The following is a 22,684-nucleotide window of genomic DNA, read 5'->3' as shown; positions in this document are numbered from 1 at the left end:
CTGAGGCGCTTTTAGGAATGTCTCGGGGACCCAGGGACTAGCAGGGAGGGGAGATACCTTGCAGTGTAATGGGCACTGATTGGGTGTGCATCAGGAAAGGCGTCAGACTCTTTTAATGCTCAGCAGAAACTCACCAGCTGAGCGAGTTTAAAAAAACAAAAATTAAGTGGCGGCCACAATGAGAAAAAAAAAATATTCCTGCAGGTTACCCTTGCACATGGAAGCACTTGGGTGTTCAGTATTAGCGCCTGCTGAGCAGTCAAATCAAGGTCTGGTATCCCAGACTCGCAAGTGATAGTGGCACACAGAGATAAATGTTCACATAGGATTGCAATTGACAGGAGTTTTTGCGCTGAAGTCGGTGGGAGGCGACGTTTGCGCTGAAGTCGGTGGGAGGCGACATTTGCGCTGAAGTCAGTGATAGCTGGCAAAATCGCACAGAAACCGAAATGACATTTTAACATCAGTACATGTGTGAACCCAGATTAAGAGGCCGCTTGCCCGCAGTAGGGATAAATGTAACAATACCCATCTGCCTGCACCTTAAACTGCATGTTCTGGGCATTGTGCAATATAAATCTTGCATCCTTGAATTGTACAATAGTAGCCTTTAAAGTGCTGTGTTCAGTCATTGTGCAGTACTAAGAGGATGACAACTTCATCTAATGCAGGAGAAGGCAACCTTTGAGAGGTGGAGATCTACCTGAACAACATGAGAGATCAAAGATAACCGGGGTTCAGCACCATTTAAAAAAAAAAATTAACTAGCAAGGAAAACGTAGAAAAATAAAACAAATGTCACTGTAAAAATACGACTTGGCCTACCTTAAAAATGGACGGTGTCAGTCAGTAGGGCAGTGGATGGTGTCAAACATTTTTTTATTTTGAAATTTAAATTTTTTTTTATATTTTTCACTATATCTTTAGGACCCCTGTTGAAAGGGGGGTACGTGGGGGAAGGGCCAGGCAGCAGAAAAAAGGAGGAACATGAATGGGAGGGGCAGTGAGGGAGGCGTTTACTAGAACCGATCCCCTGGATTTTCATCCTGCAGAAGCTGTACGTTGGCGGGAGGGCGAGGAGGAGATGATAGCTTTCAGCTGCTCCAGGAGGACAATAAAAGGGAATTGTCGGAAGGCAGGTATTGTAAAAATCTGAACTCCCAGCAAGTGGCTGGAGATCGGGCAGAACAATCCCGATCCCCAGCCACTTGGTGGGAGTTCAGATTTTAAAAATATTTGTCCATGGGAGGGAAAAGGGGGGGGGGGGGACACTGCTGGTGGGGAGTGGAAGTGGGGGCTAGAGGTCACTGCTATGGGGTAAAGGGGGCAGAGGACATTTCTGGGGGGGGGGGGACAAGGGGGCAAGAGGTCACTGCTATGGGTGAAATGGGGGCAGAGGACACTACTGTGTGGGTGGGATGGGTGATGTGAAGAGCGATACAGGACACTGCTATAGGGGTGGCCCATAGCAATGTCCTCCGCCTCCCCCTTTCCCTCATAGCAGTGATCTCTGGCACCCTTCTTCTCTCCCCCAAAGCATCCCCCCCCCCCAGCAATGTCTTCTGCCCCCCTTTCCCCCAGCCTCTTCCGCTGCTGCTGACTTTCTCAGTGCACAGCGGAGAGTGGAAGACAGCACAGCTCAGGACAGAGAGTGGGAGGAGGAGTTGGCCAAATAAACTTTTCATATTAACCCAGAGGTGATTGGTTAATATGAAAAGTTTGTTTGGCCAGCTCCTTCTCCCTTCGTTTGTCCTGAGCCATGCTGTCTTCCATGCTCCGCTGTGCACTGAGAATGTCAGCAGCGGGGGGGGGTTCGCAGGTCTGCCTGTCACCGGCCCGTGGTAGATCGCGATCGACCGGTTGCCGACCCCCAATCTAATGCTATCCAGTTAAGGGTGGGGGTTTTTTTTAGCATTTTTTTTTTTTTAAAAGCTGACCCTTTAAGATTTTACATTTTTTGCTGTACATACTGCTAAAATAGATTAAGTGGTGTACTGATTTTGTATTCTAGGAAATAAAGGTCTGTCAGGACTGTGCCTTTTTTAAATGTCAATTTGTATTGTATCCCTATAAGATAGTGTTGCAGAAAAAATTGATTCGTACAGCTCAACGTTTCATTTAAAGCCTCATGCACACTGGCAATAAAGAACTCTCCTAGAAGCCAGCAGTGTTTTTGTCCAAAAAAGCTTAACGCTTGTGAAAGTGTGTACCGCATTTACACGTGTTTACCCACGTCAAGCGTTTGGGCATTAATTTCATTGGCCAGAATAACTAGCATTAACACTCGTTTAGACACGTTTAAGCGAGTCAAACATTTTTCAACCAAACAGCTGCTGCTCCAGGATGCCTTGGCAGTGGTGTTTTTCTTCCTGCCATGAAACTTTCCTGCTACAAAATTCTGCTAAAATCCTGTTTGCATGAACACATCCAATTAACATGCAGGGGTTTAGAGGCAGTGTGTAAAACAAAAAAAAAAACTGACGCTCCCAGGAGCATCTGTAAAAACGTCATGTATAGATAATTCACATGTATTTATGTATTTAATATTTTTTATTTTATGTTTTTTTTATTCCTTTTTAACAGTGTCCTCACAGGCCCTGGCCAGACAGACAGTGGGGTCTCTGTATCTTTGATGATACAATTGAACATTGCAGTCCTACTTCCTTCAAATATGCTGAGTACTTTTTAAGTCCCCTGCTGCAATCTATCTGTGACAACAGTCCAGAAGTCCGGCAGGCCGCTGCTTATGGTGTTGGTGTTATGGCTCAGTTTGGTGGAGATAACTATCGTCCTTTCTGCACAGGTATGTGGCTTCCTAATGCATATGTATTGGGATTGAGAGTTATGGGTGTTTCATGCAGTCTCTTGTCTCTTTGTATTGTAGAAGCTCTTCCGCTGCTTGTTCGGGTTATCCAGGCTGCTGACTCAAAAACCAAAGAGAATATTAATGCAACAGAAAATTGCATTTCAGCTGTAGGAAAAATAATGAAGTTTAGGCCTGATTGTATAAATGTAGAGGAGGTCTTGCCCCACTGGGTATCATGGCTACCACTGCATGAGGACAAAGAAGAAGCAGTTCATACTTTCAACTTTCTCTGTGACCTTATTGAAAGGTAAGACTTTTCACTTCTGAAAGATAAATATAGATTTGCCATAACTTTTTTGACCACCAAAACAGCCCTAACTTGTTGACGCATGAAAACCACTAGATTTCAAAAAGTATGCTGTGGTATCCGTAGTCGCACCGTCGGTAGCACATCCTTAAAGCAATAGTAAACTTTTTACCTACAAGTAAGCCTATAATAAGGCTTACCTGTAGGTGCAGTGAGTATTTCCTAAACTTGCGGTGTTTATGAGATGTTCACACTGGAAGCAGATGATAATGTCACCGTCACATATACACTGCACTCTGAATTGAGAGCACACTGAGTATGTAGTTGATTCAGAGCACTGTGTTGCGGCCGTGACCAGTCTACAGTGCATACGAGCACATTTTAGCTTAAAGGAGAAGTACAGCTAAAGATCTTTTGGCTGTACGTCTGTGGATCACAGGAGTGCAGTTTGTACTGTGACCCGTTTTCAGCTGACAGCAGGCTGAAGTCATTCAGCCGGTCCAGGCTGGGAAAAGATCCTGACTTTAAAGTCAGGATCCACCCTAGAGTTTGGAGCAGCTGTGAGAATTCAGCAATTAGGGATCGTGTGATCCCTAAGAGACGGCGGGGGACAGATGCAGCATTGGACCGATCCTGCATCCACCTAGGTAAGGTAAATAATAATAAAAAAAAAAACCTATTCCCATACTTTTAACCTTTTTAGCTTCCAGGGTCGTTTTTGCATTTTAGGCCTGAAGATTACATAGAACCCCAAAAACACATTTTCTGAAAGCAGACACCATAGAGAATAAAATTGTGGTAGTTCCAATTTCACATATTACTGCAAAGGACTAGGAAACGCAAACTTTTAGTTAAAAATACACTACAGTTTTAGCGCACAAATGCAATAAATTACCCACATGTTTGGTAAAATATAGAAGACGAGGTTGCCCTAAGTAAATAAATGCCCAACATGTCAAATCTTAAATTTGCATGTGCCCATGAAATGGCGACAAACTTCAGTACCCTATATTTTTCATAGTCATGGCTTTAAAAGGCCCCATATGGGTCATCAGTTTAGCATTAAAGGAGGTTTGGTGCTAGAAATGTTGCTCACGCCGGCATCTGTGGTGATGCATAACGTGTATTGCAATTGATGTTTTGATGCATAGGCGACCCAATGCATTTTTACTTTTTTTTCTTCATCACATAGGGTACAATGTCCCCCATGTGATGATTTTTTTGGTGACCTGTTCTCTTTAATGAGACATCCAGGGTCTGAATAACCCCGGATGTTTCCCCTGTGCTGTACTCTGCATTATATTCTTTCCCGGGCAAACGGGCTGGGGACATTGATAGGGGGACCTTCCAGGTCAGCAACAAGAAGGTGAGGGGAGCGGACATGTCTGTTCTGCTCCCTCCCCCTACCCGGCATCTCCCACTATGCCGCTCCCAGGCCCGGCAGATAGGCAAGGGAGGGGGGTGCACATTACTTTGGGGGTGTGTGTTATCGGGCGGCAGCGCAGCAGCCAGAATGCTTTTATCTGACAGGCAGGTGTAGACTTGTCAGATAATCTCATGTCCCTCTACGACATACGAAACTGGCAGCAAGAGGGTTGCAGGGTCCCTATAGGTTGCAAGGTGGGACCTCCATGAATTAGACTTGCTCCAGCACATCCCACAGAAGCTTGACTAAATTAAGATCTGGAGAATTTGGAGGACAAGTAACGCCTCAAACTCGTATTGATCAAACTGTTCTTGAACCATTTTTAATAGTGTGGCAGGGCGCATTATCCTGATGAGAGGCCACTGCCATGAAGGAATACAGTTTCCATGAATGGGTATACTTGGTCCGCAACAGTGTTTAAGTACGTGGTAAGCGTCACTATCCACATTAATGGCAGGGTTTCCTAGAAGAACATTGCCCAAAGCATCTCGCTGCCTCTGCCTGCTTACCTTTTTCCAATACTGAATCTTAGGGCCATCTCTTCCCCAGGTAATTGACTCGGTCATCCACATGTCATAAAAGAGAACCTGATTAATCGGACCAGGCCACATTTTTTCATTGGAAGCAAATACAGAAACACCTCCTGCGCTCTAGGACTCAAACCTGGGGTGGAAGGACCGAAGGAACTTCGAAACAATTCCACCAGTGCATGGAAGGTTGTGCAGCTCTAGAACAAGGCTGTGGGGAAGCCTGACCGATTCTGTGAAGTGAAGCAAAAAGAGCACATAAACCTTGCGCATTACCTCAGTAAATCTGTGATTTTATTAAATAAAATAAATATACTCACAAACAAGGAAGTAAAACAAGCTTTCAGATCCTCAAAGGAACTAGGGAGTGTAGACCCAGTGTCAGTCACATCACGAGAGTAGACTCGCAAAGTGAGGCTGACGCATTTCGAAGGGGGACCCTTCTTCAAAAGAGCGAACTACACAATGAGTGCCCCCTACCATATATACCATGGGACTAAATGAGGGCCCTCCCATCTGGGTAGGGCCGTCCCCGGCTAGGAGGAGGGACATAGGTGTCATAAAAACATGTCAGCAACACAAATACATGTCCTTTGATGTATAACCAAGCATAAGACCGTAAAGCATGAAAGTTACAAATGCATATAGAAAATGACAGAAGAGGGAGATCAAGTGTGACACTGATAGTGTAGTATAGTGACAAGCTATCAGCAGAGGGAGACCAAGTGCAGCAGTGGAAGTAATCCATATAGCTGCTGCTGGTAAATGGTAGTGGATGGCAATGGAACGCACGCCAAGGAAGCGTGGCTGTAACAGCGCATGCGCAGTGTAAGTGGCAGCCCGGCGGATTTGTCTTTGAAATGCAAGTCCGAAAGGCCACTGTGCATGCGCGAGGAGGCGGTGGTGCCTCTGCTGGTGGAGCGCACCTCCACGCTGGACCGGAGGGGTGGCTATGTGCTGCGCTCCAACCGCAGCCAACGATCACAACAGGGAGTGCCCTCACCAGATGGGGTCACCAAACGGGCCTATAACTCACTACGAGAAGGAAGGATAAGGATACATCTGAAGATAATGGACTTGGGGTCCGAAATATGTGTAACAACAAGAGATTTGCATAACAAAAGTGGTAAAATGGGGGCAGTAGTGTCCTTATAAATCAATGCGACATTAAGAATGCATATAAAAAATGATGATGAATATGAAAATCAAGGAAAAACCGAAATGTATAAAAAATAATCACGAAAAGTAGTCGTAAAAAATCTTCATGGAATTGGTCAATAATCTATTGTGTGCGTTATTGTGAATTGTATGATCAAAAAGAGAACATATAAAATACATATACATACATAATTGCATAGAATTATATGCACATGTACACATAAAAATAAACAAAAACTAATAATATTAGGACTGAGGGCAGCAGGTAGATGAACATGAACAGCACCATGAACAGGACCCCTGTTTGAGCTGGTGCTGTTCATATTCACCTACCTGCTGCCCTCAGTCCTAACATGGTATTCACGTATTGGCATATATACTACGGTTACCTGTATATGAAGGAGTGATTTATATTGGAGGAGATTACCAGTAAGGGGCTGTGGAACCAGAGTGGCCTGGAGAGAGTCATTACCTTTGGGATCCGGGGAGATCCAAAAGGCGTGTTGACCCTTGTGGGTCGCATCAAGGAGGTGAGGGGACATGCCTGCCATCTAGGATTTATTCTCACCATTTGCACCAGCACTGGAGCACTTTAATGAAGATAAAGGCACTGCTACACATCAATTGTTGAGATTTTTTTGCATTGTTTGGACACTTGGCTATTGATGTATATTATTTCATGTGGGTATTTACACCAGTCACTTGATTTTGTGTTACTATTGGGGTTGCGTCACATTTATTTTTATATATATATATATATATATATATATATATATATATATATAGATCTTATAATTTGATAGGACCTATTTATTATATATTGCACTTTATAATATATTATTGATCACGTTTTCAGACATTTTTATAGATCCTGAACACACACAGTATTTATTACAATTGTGTGATATGTTTTTTCTTACATTTATATTGATTTGGATTTTATGTTTAGCGCTACACCATTGTATCATATTCATTTGTCCGCACAGAGGATTGGGTGTGAGCAGCATTATAACATTTAGGTTCCATAGCAGCACAGGGCGATTTTTGCATTATTTTGTTAGGGAGTGAACACCCTAAAGTGGGGTCGCTCTTCAAAATATTCCAACTTTTGGACAGAATAGATTTAATCTCCCAGGATTTGTTGTTGAATCTAATGCAAAAACACACCTCAATCTGGTTGTTAGTGACCACGGAGTTCTTATGGCTGGAACAGGTCGCTGAGATGTTGGAGTTTGTAGAGTGGTGTTCATATAGGAGTAGGTATTTATTAAAGGCTGTTTCAATGTGCATGTTACTGTAGCCCTTTTCTCTAAATGTATCCTTAAGAATTAGATTCTGTTCTATATAGTCCTGTTTTAAGGTGCATGTGCATCTTAGCCTACAAAATGGCCATACGGAACATTCTTAATCCACTGTGGATGGTGGCTACATTTTGCATGTAGGTAGGAGTTTCCATATTTGGTTTAAAGTGCATTTTTGAACAGATCATTCCCCCGCTGTCATGTCTCAATTCGAGGTCTAGGAAGACTAGTTTCTCTTCATCAATGACGTGGGTGAATGAGATGCCATGGGGATTTTTGCCACAATGGTCTAGGAACCCTGCTAGCTGAGAATCCATGCTGACCCAGATGCTTATGATATCATCTATATATCTTGCATATAGAATGAGATGTTCACTGAAGGGGTGGTTCCAAATAAAGTGGTCCTCCCAGTAGCCCATGAAGAGATTGGCATAACTGGGGGTCAATCTAGCGCCCATCACAGTACTTTGTATCTGGCGATAATACTTCTCCAAAAATGAAAAATAGTTATGTTGTAAGGCAAATTCGATACAGTTGTACACGAATTGTGCTTGTGTGTAGTGTAATGGTGAGTCTTTTGACAGAAAATATTGAATAGCTCGAAGGCCATGGTCATGTTTAATTGAAGTGTACAATGACACTACATCAAGGGAAAGTCATCTGTACCCTTGTTCCCGCCTGTATCCTGCCAGAATCTCTAGTATGTGATTAAAGTCTTTTAACATACAATTGTAGATTGGTTACCACTTCTTTCAGGAAGTACTCAATGTAGCAGTCTAGGTTACTGGTAAGGCTGCCTATGGCTGATATAATAGATCTACCAGGGGGGTTTTCCTTGTTTTTACAAATCTTCGGAATATGATAAAAGGGGGTGGCAGGGTGTTTACTGCAGAGAAAGAGAGACATTCTTCTTTATTCTGTATTTGTTCAGACACTACTGACTCTAGTAATTGTTTGAGTTTTTGTTGATACTAAATTGTGGAATCCATGGGTAAGACTTCATAGGTCTGAGAGTCATTGAGGAGTCTCAGTGCTTCGGTGATGTAGGTGTCATTTTAATCAATGCATCCTATGTTATTTCAATCATGCCTGCCAATTTTATAACCTATAATACCATTATAAATCCATCTATGCATGCTTCCTTTGTTCGGCAGTAATCAATGGTACAATATGATAGTCTATGCTAGATGTGCGTCCTATATATCTATACTTATGTATATTTTTATATATTCATGTTTCTACACATTTGGGCTTTTTCTATATGCATTTTTAACTTTCATCCTTTATGGTCTCATTCATGGTTATACATCAAAGGACATGTAGTTGTGTTGCTGACATGTTTTTATGACACCTATGCCCCTCCTAGCTGGGGATGGCCCTGTCCAGATGGGAGGGCCATCATTTAGTCGCATGGTATACATGGTAGGGGGCACTTATTGTGTAGTTAGCTCTGATGAAGAAGGGTCTTCCTTCGAAACTTAATCTACCCTCGTGATGTGACTCTACACTCCCTTTTAAGGATCTGCAATGCTTGTTTAACTTTATTCTGAGTGTGTGTGTGTGTGTGTGTGTGTATGTATGTGTGTATACAGTGGGGCAAAAAAGTATTTAGTCAGCCACCAATTGTGCAAGTTCTCCCACTTAAAAAGATGAGAGAGGCCTGTAATTGGCATCATAGGTAGACCTCAACTATGAGAGACAAAATGAGAAAACAAATCCAGACAATCACATTGGCTGATTTGGAAAGAATTTATTTGCAAATTATGGTGGAAAATAAGTATTTGGTCACCTACAAACAAGCAAGATTTCTGGCTCTCACAGACCTGTACCTTCTTCTTTAAGAGGCTAATCTGTCCTGCACTCATTACCTGTATCAATGGCACCTGTTTGAGGTTGTGGACAGGTGTCTTTTTATACTGATAACAAGTTCAAACAGTCACACTCCAAACTCCACTATGGTGAAGAACAAATTGCTGTCGAAGGACACCAGAAACAACATTGTAGAACTGCACCAGGCTGGGAAGACTGAATCTGCAATAGGCAAGCAGCTTGGTGTGAACAATTCAACTGTGGGAGCAATAATTAGAAAATGGAAGACATACAAGACCACTGATAATCTCCCTCGATCTGGGGCTCCATGCAAGATCTCACCCGTGGGGTCAATATGATCACAAGAATGGTGAGCAAAAATCCCAGGACCACATGGGGGGACCTAGTGAATGACCTGCAGAGAGCTGGGACCAACGTAACAAAGGTTACCATCAGTAACACACTACGCCACCAGGGACTCAGATCCTGCAGTGCCAGACGTGTCCCCCTGCTTAAGCCAGTACATGTCTGGGCCCGTCTGAAGTTTGCTAGAGAGCATTTGGATGATCCAGAAGAGGATTGGGAGAATGTCATATGGTCAGATGAAACCAAAATAGAACGGTTTGGTAGAAACACAACTCGTCGTGTTTGGAGGAGAGAGAATGCTGAGTTGCATCCAAAGAACACCATACCTATTGTGAAGCATGGGGGTGGCAACATCATGCTTTGGGGCTGTTTCTCCACAAAGGGACCAGGATGACTGATCCATGTACAGGACAGAATGAATGGGACCATGTATCGTGAGATTTTGAGTGCAAACCTCCTTCCATCAGCAAGGGCATTGAAGATGAAACATGGCTGGGTCTTCCTACATGACAATGATCCCAAACATACCGCCCGGGCAACGAAGGAGTGGCTTCGTAAGAAGCATTTCAAGGTCCTGGAGTGGCCTAGCCAGTCTCCAGATCTCAACCCCATAGAAAACCTTTGGAGGGAGTTGAAAGTCCATGTTGCCCAGCGACAGCCCCAAAACATCACTGATCTAGAGGAGATCTGCATGGAGGAATGGGCCAACATACCAGCAACAGTGTGTGCCAACCTTGTGAAGACTTACAGGAAACGTTTGACCTCTGTCATTGCCAACAAAGAATATACAGGAAACGTTTGACCTCTGTCATTGCCAACAAAGAATATATAACAAAGTATTGAAATGAACTTTTGATATTGACCAAATGCTTATTTTCCACCATAATTTGCAAATAAATTCTTTCCAAATCAGCCAATGTGATTGTCTGGATTTTGTTTCTCATTTTGTCTCTCATAGTTGAGGTCTACCTATGATGCCAATTACAGGCCTCTCTCATCTTTTTAAGTGGGAGAACTTGCACAATTGGTGGCTGACTAAATACTTTTTTTGCTCCACTGTATATATGTGTGTGTATATGTGTGTATGTATGTGTGTATGTATGTGTGTATATATATATATATAGATATATAATAAAATCACAGATTTACTCAGGTAATGCACAAGGTTGGTGTGCTATTTCTTTTTGCTTCACTTCACATTTTTTCATTACTGCCTGCTCTGGTGGCGATGGTCATGTGCCTGTTGCAGCCGCTTTTGGCTGTGTACATGGGTGGGCATGGGCACTCTGACTGGTCTGTGGCTATGCAGCCTCATACACAACAAACTGTGATGCTCATTTTTTTCTGCTTTCATCACATCAACTTTAGGGACATGTTTACTTGCTGCCTGATATATCCCACTGACTTTCAGATGCCACTGTAACAAGATAATCAGTGGTGTTCACTTTACCTGCCAGTGGTCATAAAGTTGTAACTGATCGGTGTAAGTTTTTCTTTGTCTACTTGCCAAATAAATGTGTAGCGATGACCATTTGCATGCTTGCTTTGTAGGAATGTGAGAAATTGGTGTACTAATGTGTGCATTAGAATAAGTAATCTATAGTGAATAGTAATGAGGTTAATTGTGTTAAAGCTTTGAATCTCCAAGTTCAATCTCTCACAGTTCTAAAGCATGAGAATAAAGCACATTATCAACTAGGGCTCATTCACACCAGCACTGTTTGATTATGGTGTGACAGAACAAGGCAGTTTGCCTTATACATGTTACATTTTTGCACAGCATGTTCAGATGAGCTTTAACTGCTTCCATACCGGGCACTTTTACCCCCTTCCTGCGCAGGCCATTTTTCAGGTTTCAGCGCTCACACTTTGAATGACAATTGCGCGGTCATACAACACTGTACCCAAACTAAAATTTTATCATTTTCTTCACACAACTAGAGTTTTCTTTTGGTGGTATTTAATCAACACTGGGGTTTTTATTTTTTGCTACATTAACAAAAAAAGTCCGAAAATTTTGAAAAAAAAACCCACGTTTTTCTTTTGTTTCTGTTATAAAGGTTTGAAATTAATTGTTCTTCATAAATTTAGGCCAAAATGTATTCTGCTACATGTCTTTGGTAAAAATAACCCAAATTAGAATGTATTCTTTAATTTGTAGGAAAGTTATTGAGTTCACAAACTGGTATATAACTGAATATTGATCAATCCTGAAGTGCTGATGGCCAATCTAATTTCTTGAGGTCCAAGAATGTCAGAACAGTACAGATATCCCCCAAATGACCCCTTTTTGCAAAGTAGACAGTCCAATGTATTTCATAAGAGGCATGGCGAATTTTTTGAAGTCGTAATTTTTTTGGAAAATGAAAAAATTTAAAAAAATTATTTTCACAATTTTTTTACATACTGTCATCAGTGCAGTACAGCGTCATCATATAACTGGCATGGTGGTGATCAGGGACTCTGACTGACTGGTGACAGTATGGAAAAAAAATAATTTTTATTAGTTTTAATTTTTTATTACTTTTTTTTTTTAAGATTTCTTTTTCACATTCCACTATGACTAAAGTAGTACAATGTTACCATAGTAACATTGCACTACTTTTGGTAAGTGATCAGTATTTTTTTTTTTACACAATTAGCTTATAGCAAAGAATTACTTTTGCTATTAGCAAGCATTTTCCTTAATGACATTGATTCAGGGTTTTTTTATGTGCTTAGCTGTGATTTGGCCACGGCTAATCACACGACACAGCTGGGCTGTGATTGGCCCAGCTTGTGCATGTGATCGCTGTGACCATTCACAGCTAGACACACTAGTATACAATGGATGGCATGAAAGGAAGCCATCCATTGTATACAACTGTCGTGTGACCTGCTGTGATTGGTCACAGCAGGTCACATGGTACTGGCAACGGGGCCGGTACTCAGATCTGTCATCGGCCGTGACAGATCGCACCGCTGCGCGGCTCTGCAGGCATGCAGACTGTGCATGCCTGAAAGGACGTCATATGGCGTCCACCCAGAGGGATGAGGGGTTTTGCAGGCTCTCATCTGGCTATAGGCCGGGCGGGAACCTGTTAACACAACACCCACTGCCACTCATAGAAGTGACATTACAAGTTAAATAAAGGAATCTCTGCAATGTATTTTAATGCACACAAATGCATGTGTGCTACATATACAGTAACACGCATAAATTGGCGTGAAGAAGCCCTTAATATTCCTAGATTGTAAGCTCCAAGGAGCAGGGCCCTCGAACCCCTCGTGTATCGCACTGTTATTGTACGGTCTCATGTATTGTCCCCCATTGTACATGTACAGCACTGAGCGAACTATTGGCGCTATATAAATACTGTATAATATATGAAATGCATTTTTTTTTCATCAAATCTTGTTAGCTATGTAACACAGCTAGCTTTAATGTTTAAAAGTGCCAAGTTGCATTTAAATGTGTATGTGTTTTTTCTGTTTCATATCCACAGTAACAACCCTATTGTGTTAGGACCCAACAATTCAAATTTACCCAAAATATTTAGTATTATTGCTGATGGTGGTGTTCATGAATCTATTAAAAATGAAGAAGTATGTGGCAAAAGACTTGCTAATGTAGTTCGACAAGTTCAGGTGAGCCTTGTTCCTTTGAAGATTGGTATGTAACAATTTCTTCTGTGGAAAATAAACTGTATGTTTTGGTTTTGTTTTTATTTTATTTTTATGATCTACTTTATTAGCTTAGGTTAAGACAAATGTATTATGTTTTTTGTCCTGAAAGTTATTAACCTGCAATATTTGTAATAAGCAATTCTGCTTGTCAAGAAAAACAATCTGGGCTTTGATTTACAGCTGGTAAAATAAGTATTGAACACGTTACCATTTTTCTCAGTAAATATATTTTCTAAAGGTGCCATTGACATGAAATTTTCACCAATTAACCCTTGCAATCCATACAAAAAAAACAAAACAAATAAGTTCAGAAGTTGTGTAATAAAATGGAATGACACGGAAAAAGTATTGAACACGCTAACTACAATTTATTTAATACTTCATACACAATTCTTTTGCTTGCTGGTAATGACAGCTTCAAGATACTTCCTGTATGGACAAACCAGTCATATTCATTGCTCAGGTGTAATTTTTGTCCCATTCTTTCAGTCTTCAAATCTTAAAGGTTCCGTGGGCCTCTTCTATGAACTCTCACCTTTAGCTCTTTCTCTCGGATTCAAGTCAGGTGATTGGCTGGTTCATTCTAGCAGCTTTATTTTCTTTGAAACCAATTGAGAGGTTCCTTAGCTTTGTGTTTGGGATCATTGTCTTGCTGAAATGTCCACCCTCGTTTCATCGTCATCATCCTGGTATATGGCAGCAGATTTTTATCAAGAATGTCTTGGTACATTCTTCCGTTCATCCATCCTTAAATGATATGAAGTTTGCCTGTACCATATGCTGAAAAACAGCCCCACACCATGATATTCTCACCTCCAAACTTCACTGTTTGTATGGTGTTTCTGGGGTGATGCGCAGTGCCATGGCATTTGACCTCAAACCTGGTGTGTATTATGGCATCAAGAGTTAAATTTTTTTCTCGTCTGACCAGACTATATTCTCCCAGTATTTCACAGGCTTGTCTAAATGCTGTGCAGCCAACTTTTAAAGGAGCTTCAACATGCTTTTTCAGTGATTTTCAGCAATGGAGTCTTGCATGGTGAACGTGCATACAGGCCATGGCAGTTGAGTTCATTACTTATTTTCTTGAAACAATTTTTCTTTGAAACAATTGTACCTGCTAATTCCAGGTCTTCCGCAAGTGATCCTTGGCCCTTGGGACAACTCTTCTGATTATTTTTGCTCCTCTGTCAGAAATCTTGCGAGGAGCACCTGGTCGTGGCTGGTTTATGGTGAAATGTCCTTTCTGCTAACACCAAATTAGAAATCCTTTGGTAACCAATGCCATCAGAATGTTTTGCAACAATAAAATTGTGAAGATCTTGAGAGAGCTCTTTTTATTAAGTTTTAAATTGAAACATATTTCATACAGCAAAAATAAATTGTCATATTACATTTCAATGTAAAAATAAAAATTACATTCCCCTATTTAAACCTTCCCCCAAAAAACCTACGTCTCTCGCCCTTATGCCCACCCCCCTTTCTTTTTCCTCAGCTCCCCGTTCCTCAACCTTCCTTGGTGTTCTCAGGATTCCCTTCGTCCTCTTCCTATCTAACTTTCTACTTTTAACTCTACAGGTCCTCTCGTCTCCTTTTTCTCTATTTCTTTCATTTCAGCATATATATTTGATCTCTTAAACTCATCCCACTTTTCCCACCTTTCTTGGAATCTCCTCATCATTTTATCTTCTTCCATATGGTAAAGTTTCTCCATTTTTTTTTTTTTTTTTTTTTTTTTACTTGTAATCCACCCTTCCTATCCAGTCTTTTATTTTTGGTACCTCTTGTTCCTTCCAAAATTTGGGTATCAGTCCTTTTGCTGCGTTTATAAAATAGAACCGAATTTGTAGATTTTTCCACTACAAGCTCAGTTCTATAGGATAGGAATACCCCTGGGTCTTTTGGAATTCTAACCCCAGTTATCTCCTGAATTTGGTGAATTATTCCCCCCCACCTCCTCATTATTTCTTAATTTTAGAACACTCTCACCAAATATGTGCCATTGTGCCCTTAACCTCACTTCCTGGCCAACACATAGGTGATTTATCTCCATATTGCTTATGTGCCACACTCTGTAATATTTATATAATTTATACATGATTTTTGGTACAATTATTTTTATCAAATTTATTCGTCCTATCCAAGATAGTGATATAGGAGTCTTATGAGGAAGTCAGGAAGTGATGAAACACGTCAAGGGACATGACGTCGGACGTTACAGATTGACCTGAAGTAGCGGAGTGGCCATCTTTACTAAGGTTATATCAATACATGCTTTCTCGGAAGCTGTCATATGGGAATACATGCGATTTTATTTCTATACTGATGTAAGCATATTTTATTAAAGCCTCGACTTATTTAATCTGAATACGACACTATATAGTCCTTTCTTTCCTTCTGAGTGGTAATCTATGGACGGCCTTGAGAAGTGTTTCCTGGTATCTTGCATAGCGATTATGGAATGATCCTGGAGGAATTCTTGGAGATTGCATATTGGGAAAATTACCCTAAATGCTTTTGATAATTTTATTTAGGATAGGAGTATTTACTCCTCGTAGAAGTGCTCACGAGATGTTTTCACTTTGTCACGTGTTTCACAGTTTTTTCACATATTGGCAAATCATTTGTATTTGTGTGTGTATAAATATATATATATATATATATATATATATATATATATAATAATTTTGAATATTGAGGATAATACACTATCCAGTTTCCTATATATATTTTTTGGAGGTACACAGTGAAATTCGACCATACATTTTGGATAACTATATTGAAGAAAAAAAGAATTGAGAAGATTCACTGCCACGAAGAGGGTTTTATTATTCATTTTGGACTTTCAAGGGTGAAAGTGTGACTTTTTGAGTGTCAATCTTTAGGGTTATTGATTTTGTATATTTTATTTAGTTTATTTGGACATTGGTTTTTGATTTTGTATTGATCCTGAAGGAGTGTCTCATTTAGTTTCCACGTGTTTTACTTATTTTGTCTCTCTTCCCCATAATATCTTTATTGTGACAGGTGCATGGTCCAATATTGTTATGACTTCTATATTTACTTTAACCAGGGACTCCAAAAGTCTACGGTCCAACATTATGTAATCTAACCTCGAGTACGTTTCATGTGCCGAAGAGTAGAATTTATAATCCCTGTCTTTAGGATATTTCATTCTCCAAACATCTACAAGTTGACATTGATACAACATTCTTCGTATGGATTTCAGAGATTTACTCACCTCTCTCTGCACAAGTGACGTCGTATCAATCTGAGGGTCCATGCTAAAATGAGTCTCCTGCCACAATTAGTTTGCCTTTTTTAAAATCCAGGAGTTTTCTCAGAGTATTTTTCAAATAGACCTCAGGATTTCTATTGGGGCAATAAATATTTGCTAATGTACATTCTATTTTCTGCAATTTCCCCCTTAAGAACAGGAAGCACCGCTCAGGGTCCTCCACCTTCTCTTCCAACTTAAACCTTAAATTTTAGCTATACCAATGGCCACTCCTTTAGCATGTTCAATCGGTGAGTCTGCATAAAACCAGGTTGAATAGTGCCTGGAATATAACTTCACATTTGTTTCCTGCAGCAAATGAGTTTCCTTCAAAACCGCCAATGCAATAGATTGTTGTTGTAATTCTCTTGTGCTTTTTCCCTGGACTGTTCAACCCCTTGACATTATAGGTCGCAAAATGAACCTCCTCCATTTCCCATACATATTTCAACTCTTCCACTAGAGTTCTGACTAGAGTGTCATAATCCTTCACGAGGAGCTAACCCCTACCCATACCCCCCCCCCCCCCCCCGCCCCCCCGCTAGGCTTTTAATTTGCCTACAAATCGTTTGTGGTCCTAGTCACACCATTGATTTGGCCATAGGGTGGGGCTCTGACCACAAACTCCTCCAATCCGCGTACCCAATACCTTGGTCGCATTTCTAGATATCTGTCCTGCCTTTCTAAGGGAGCTGGGGGAGAGCAGAGAAAAATAATTCCTCCCCCTCCCCCCAAGGGGAGGAGGTAGGGGGGCAAGTGGGAGGGAAAATAAATCTAAATCCCCTCCTCCCCTCCCATTTTATTTCTAATGTCTTTTCCCACTAGGGACTGCCTGCCAAACCCACCTTTTTCTATTCCCCACATCTTTTACCCCCACTTCCCAACCTAGGTTAACTATTTTCTGTAGTTCAGGTCTCTCACAAAAGGCTCTCAAGTCTTCCAGAAATCTCAGGCTTGCAGAACGACCATTTTTCCACCTGATTAAACATGCTGGGAATCCCCAGCTGTATCGAACATTCTGCTTTCTCATCTGTTCCAACAAAGGTTTCAATATTCTCCTTGTCAGTGTTTCCACTGATAAATCTGCAATGATCTGTAGATTTACTTCTCCGTATTTTATCGCGACTTTTCCTTTTATTCTCTTTCAGAACTCCGCTTTGTCTCTATAATAATGGAATCGTACAATCACGATGTTCGTTCTACCTTCTTGTTGGAATTTTCCAATTCTATGCACTCTATTGATCTTGAGAGGCTCTGTTGCTGATCTGTCCATTATTGTATCAAGCGTTTTCACTGTTATTTCCGTCAGATCTTCTCCTTGTGAGATCTTGGGCATGCCTCGTATCCTTAGATTGTACCTTCTATCTTTATTCTCCTGATCTTCCAGTTTGTATAGCAGATTTCTTTGTTCTTTTCTCATTCCTTTCATCTGTTTTTCAGGTTTGCTATAACTTGTTTATCTACTTTTTCTTCCGACTCTTCCACCCTTGACAGTACCTGCCCCAGGCCCCAGATCTTTATGTATTTTCGCCATTTCCTGTTTTCTGGATGTTTTCAGACCCTTAAACATTTCTGCTATTTCTGCTTTCCTAGGCATTTGTGAGATTTTCTCTTGTTCTTCAGAGTTCTCGATATCCACTGCGTTTTCTATGTCTTCAGCTTCTATATTTTGACTAATATTAGACACCCCCAAGGACAATCTGATGCAATCGGCAATACGGTTTTCCATCTCTCGTTTTCCACTTACTCCCTGTTGTCTCTCTGGGGTCTGTTTCTCTTGTGAGGCTATATATTTTTAAATGTAACTTGTTTGGGGTGCCTTTGGCCCTCTCCCTTTTTGTCACTTTATTTTTCATACTGTTAGTAGATATTTCTATTTTTTCAGAAGCAGGGGTTATTTTTGCACATAAATTGGGATAATATCCCTCCACGGGTATTGTCCTTTAAATGTTTGTTTCTCTCTCCCCCCTTATCCTGAACTTCTCTCCCATGGTCTTTTATCTCTTAATTTTCTCCTTCCATGCCTTCTCCTTCTGGCGCCCCCCGGGGTCTCCTCTCTTGTGCAAGCCGGCCGGCGTGTCTGCCTCCCAGAGCTCCTCTGCAGCAGACCACGTGACTGGCTGGCGTCCTCTGAGCTCCAATGGAGTCCGCCTCCTCTCGAGTTGACCGGCACCTCTCTCTCCTCCTCCACCTAGTCTCCGTCACTTTCCGCCACCAGCCCATGTCCAAAGGGACACAAAGGACCCAAACTCCCCCAAAGGGATGACGCTCAGGCTCCGCTAGGTCCCAGCCTCCTAGACATTGCTTACTAGCGGGACAGTGGGAGCGCCTGGTATTTAGGAACTCACATTGAGCTCCCTCTCTGCGCCATGCTCAGGCTCCTTGAGAGAGCTCTTTGCTTTTACCGCTCATGAGCTATCAGTTGAGACTGAACCAGCTTATATTAATTTGCACTGACAAGGGGCAGAATTGCTTTCTAATTACTGATAGATTTCAGGTGGTGTCTTGGCTTTCCATGCCTTTTTTGCCCCTCCCTTTCTTCATGTGTTCAGTACTTTTCCCTGTGTTCCATTTTATTACACAACTTTAATTTCTTAACTTATTTGTTTTAGTTTCTTTGTATGTGTGGATTGCATTGGTTGTTACCAATGTAGTGAAAATTTAATGTCAATAGCATCTTTTAGAAGTCTATTTACTGAAAAAATTATATTTATAATGCAATGCTTTTTCTAAATTGCACAAATTCCATCATTATGGGCAGAGCCAAATGTTGGACAAAGTTGCAGACCTCATACACCAGCTTGTCTAAACTATGATCTCTATATAACTCTTCACATGGTACTGTAGTGTGTATTGGCACTTGCTGCTTTATCATAGTATGAAATTTTTATGAAGTCTGAGAGGTATTAGGAAGGATATTGTACATACTAGCAATGCATCCCATCTGAAGCTAAAAATGAATGGATAACGACTTAGTGTGTTCAGTTGGCTTAATTTTTTTCTTTCTTTCTTTTTTTTTTTAGGCCTCTGGAGGACTGTTTACAGAATGTGTTTCACAGCTTACTGCTGCTCAGCAGAAGGCTTTACAAGATTTGCTCAGCACTGCGTGAAGGCCTCTACCATTTGCATATATATCAGGAAAACTAACATCAAACTTACCTCTTCTGTTTAGGTTTCTTCGTTTTTTTTGTTTTTTTTTTGTTTTGTTTGTTTTTTTTGTTTTGAGCAAACAGGAGCAGTAGTGCTTGTAGGCCATCATTCTGCAGGTTAACAGACTGGGAGGATTATAAAACCTTCTCTCCAAACTGAACTGTGAGAAAAAGCTTTTCTTTGAAGCAAGACACTTTCCTGCTGGCCTACAGATTAACTCTTTAAAGGATTATTTCCTTTTTTTTCTGTCTCCTGTATTCCAATTTAAGTGGTTAAGGAGAACTACTTTCCATTGTCAGTTATCAACAGTTCAGGAGTTGGGGGAGCTATGGATTGGTTTTAAGGCAAATGGACTTAATTCCTGAGTGCCCACAGGGCCTGCAAAGCTTCTATAAAATGGTGCTCCCCACATCATTCATTAGAATGGTATGGTGAGTTCATAATTCGTTACTTAGCACGATGTTATAATCGTCAAGGCAGATTTGTCTCCATATAGTATTAACTCTACTCGAGTCGAATGGAAACAAATTCCTGTATCCTGGGAAATTAGTCAATGTGGTATTCAAAATGATTTTTGCACAGATTTATATTGGCTTATATATAGTTTTTTTGGGGTTTTTTTTTTTTGTTTTGTTTTTGTTTTTTCAATTTTGGTCACCCATTGTGCCCAAATGAATTGTTAATTGATACAGGAAATATGTAGCTTCAGGCCCTTGAATGTGAAATGTCATTTTGGCATGTCTGGCAATATCTCCTTCACTCCTCAATAAACAATGAAATACAAACACCGGCATGTGCATTGGTTCCCTGCTGTCTTGCATTAATCATTTTGTATTTATCTAGGAGCACACATGAAAGGAGTTTTGTATTTTAATGAAAACCAGAAATTTGCTTCTTGACCTTTCCATGTAGTAGAGATAGGCCCAACCTTTTTATTGTAAGCCTTTTAAACAACTAAAAACTGTGGTCCATTTCTCTATGGACAAATTCACAAAATGCCATTATTTCAGCCTGATAGATTTGCATTGCCAGATTTACCAGCTTGTGGTATGGTAGGTGAAATTACAGGCCTAAATTCTAGGAGGTGCGGAGGACTCCTTTGTGCTACAATGGTGATGCCACTTTCATTTTGCAAATTGGTTTATACTTTGCTAGATAATCCTTATGCCTAATCCTTATACCTATTTTTTTTTGTTTTGTTTTTTTTTATCTTTTACTAGTTATAGGTAATGTTCAGAATTACTCTAAATGATACATTAACAAAATGTATCATGATCTACTTTTACTCCTGTAGATACCATGTATAAATTACTTTTTAGTTATACATATTTCCTTTTTATGAATTTTTGCCTGGAACCATTAGGAGCCTGATGCTATTTTGTGTGTTAATGTTTCACAGTTTGTATGCAAACTATTAGACAAATTGGATATGCATTTTTGCATAAAACACAAAAAAATAAAAATATTATGTATGAAAGTGACTTAAAGGTATTTTATTGTAGGTATGATTTATGGACCGTTTTTATTATAGTTCTATTTTATATGAGCTGGACTTTTTGAGAATATATTCTTTTTATACTTTTTAGCTTAAGATTTTCAATTAACTGAAAGCAGTCCAGGGTGGAATTTAGTTTTAACCACCTCCCGCCCAGCCTATAGACAAATGATGGCTGGGCTAGAGCACGGTTATCATGGGTGGACGTCATACGATATCCTTCCAGGATCACGCCCCACGGGTTGCGCTGTGGTGTGATCTGTCTACTGGGCTGCTGCCAGTACCATGTGATCACGGTGTACAATCACAGCAGATCACATGGCAGTCGTACACAATGAATGGCTTAAATTTATAGCATTCATTGTGTACTATTGTGGTGTTCTCTGTGATTGCTCACAGTGATCACATAGTACAAACGGCTAATCACAGCCCATCTGTACCATGTGATTAGCTGTGGCCAATCACAACTAATCACAATAGTACACACTGAATAGATTTCAATTATAAAAAAAATGGTTGCTTACAATAGTGATTATCACTGTTATAAGCAATTGGTGTGTCTAAAAACAAATCCTGATCACCTCCACAGAGTAGTACAGTGTACTGTGGCTATACTGTATTGCTCTGGTTAGAGTGTGTACAAAAAATGGGAAGAAAAATTGTAATACAGAATGTTTTACATACTGTCACCAGTCAGTGTTCCTGATCACCACCACACCAGTTTATGTATGCATATATATAATACACGGATTTACTACAGAAATGTAGCTGTATAAATTTATTAAGGAAAGATTTGCAAAATTTTATAACAGAAATTAAGTAAACCGTGGGGGGGTATTAAGCAAGGGATTAAAAACAGTGGTGATTAAATACCACAAAGAGATTTATTTGTGTGGAAAAAATAACATTCATCTGTGTACTGTTGCATGACCATGCAATTGTTCAAAATGTGACAGCACTGAAAATTGGCCTGGCCAGGAAAAGAGTGAAAGTGCACGAGGACTAAAAAGGCTTATTCGGTATGACACACTGAAAAATACCTCTTGATCTGCCAGAGATGTAGTGTTTGGATTCCCAACCCCTTGCTTGAGCTTACTACTTTTGCTGAATTGAAACCCAAGCAGTGTTGTCAGTACTTGCCTGTTGAATTGCAGAACTCTCCCTATCCCCTTTTGTTATCATGCATACATTGGTTTTTCAACAAAACTGTGCTGCTGCCTTCACACTTGAGTCAGCCAATGCATTGTGTGTAGAGAAATGGCTCTGGGGAGATGTTGGGAGTATGCCTATTCGAATAGGAAACTTCCTTGCAGCTAACCCCACAAGAAGTTTACAAATGTTGTGTCATGCAGTAATAAAATTAGTTTTCCTGAAGGAAAAAAGAATACTACGACAT

The 22,684-nt window shown here is 40.5% G+C and overlaps 1 protein-coding gene across 1 annotated transcript in view; it reads left to right on the top strand.

Moving 5' to 3' along the window:
* Positions 1-21,270, top strand: part of IPO5 (importin 5) — a 97,948-nt gene extending 76,678 nt beyond the window's left edge. Inside the window, exons 23-26 of the mRNA XM_089679977.1 lie at positions 2,584-2,803; positions 2,885-3,113; positions 13,186-13,327; positions 19,667-21,270. Of these exons, the coding sequence (XP_089536103.1) occupies positions 2,584-2,803; positions 2,885-3,113; positions 13,186-13,327; positions 19,667-19,753 (678 nt within the window). The 3' untranslated portion in view covers positions 19,754-21,270. The remainder of the gene's footprint in view (positions 1-2,583; positions 2,804-2,884; positions 3,114-13,185; positions 13,328-19,666) is intronic.
* Positions 21,271-22,684: the final 1,414 nt, after the last annotated feature.

The sequence above is a fragment of the Staurois parvus genome, unplaced genomic scaffold, assembly GCF_062004578.1.
Source record: "Staurois parvus isolate SC_StPar_1 unplaced genomic scaffold, SC_StPar_1.0 ptg000233l, whole genome shotgun sequence".
Lineage (NCBI taxonomy): Eukaryota > Metazoa > Chordata > Amphibia > Anura > Ranidae > Staurois > Staurois parvus.
Note: the sequence above shows the minus strand (reverse complement) of the source record. Positions and strands in the feature narration are given on the sequence as shown.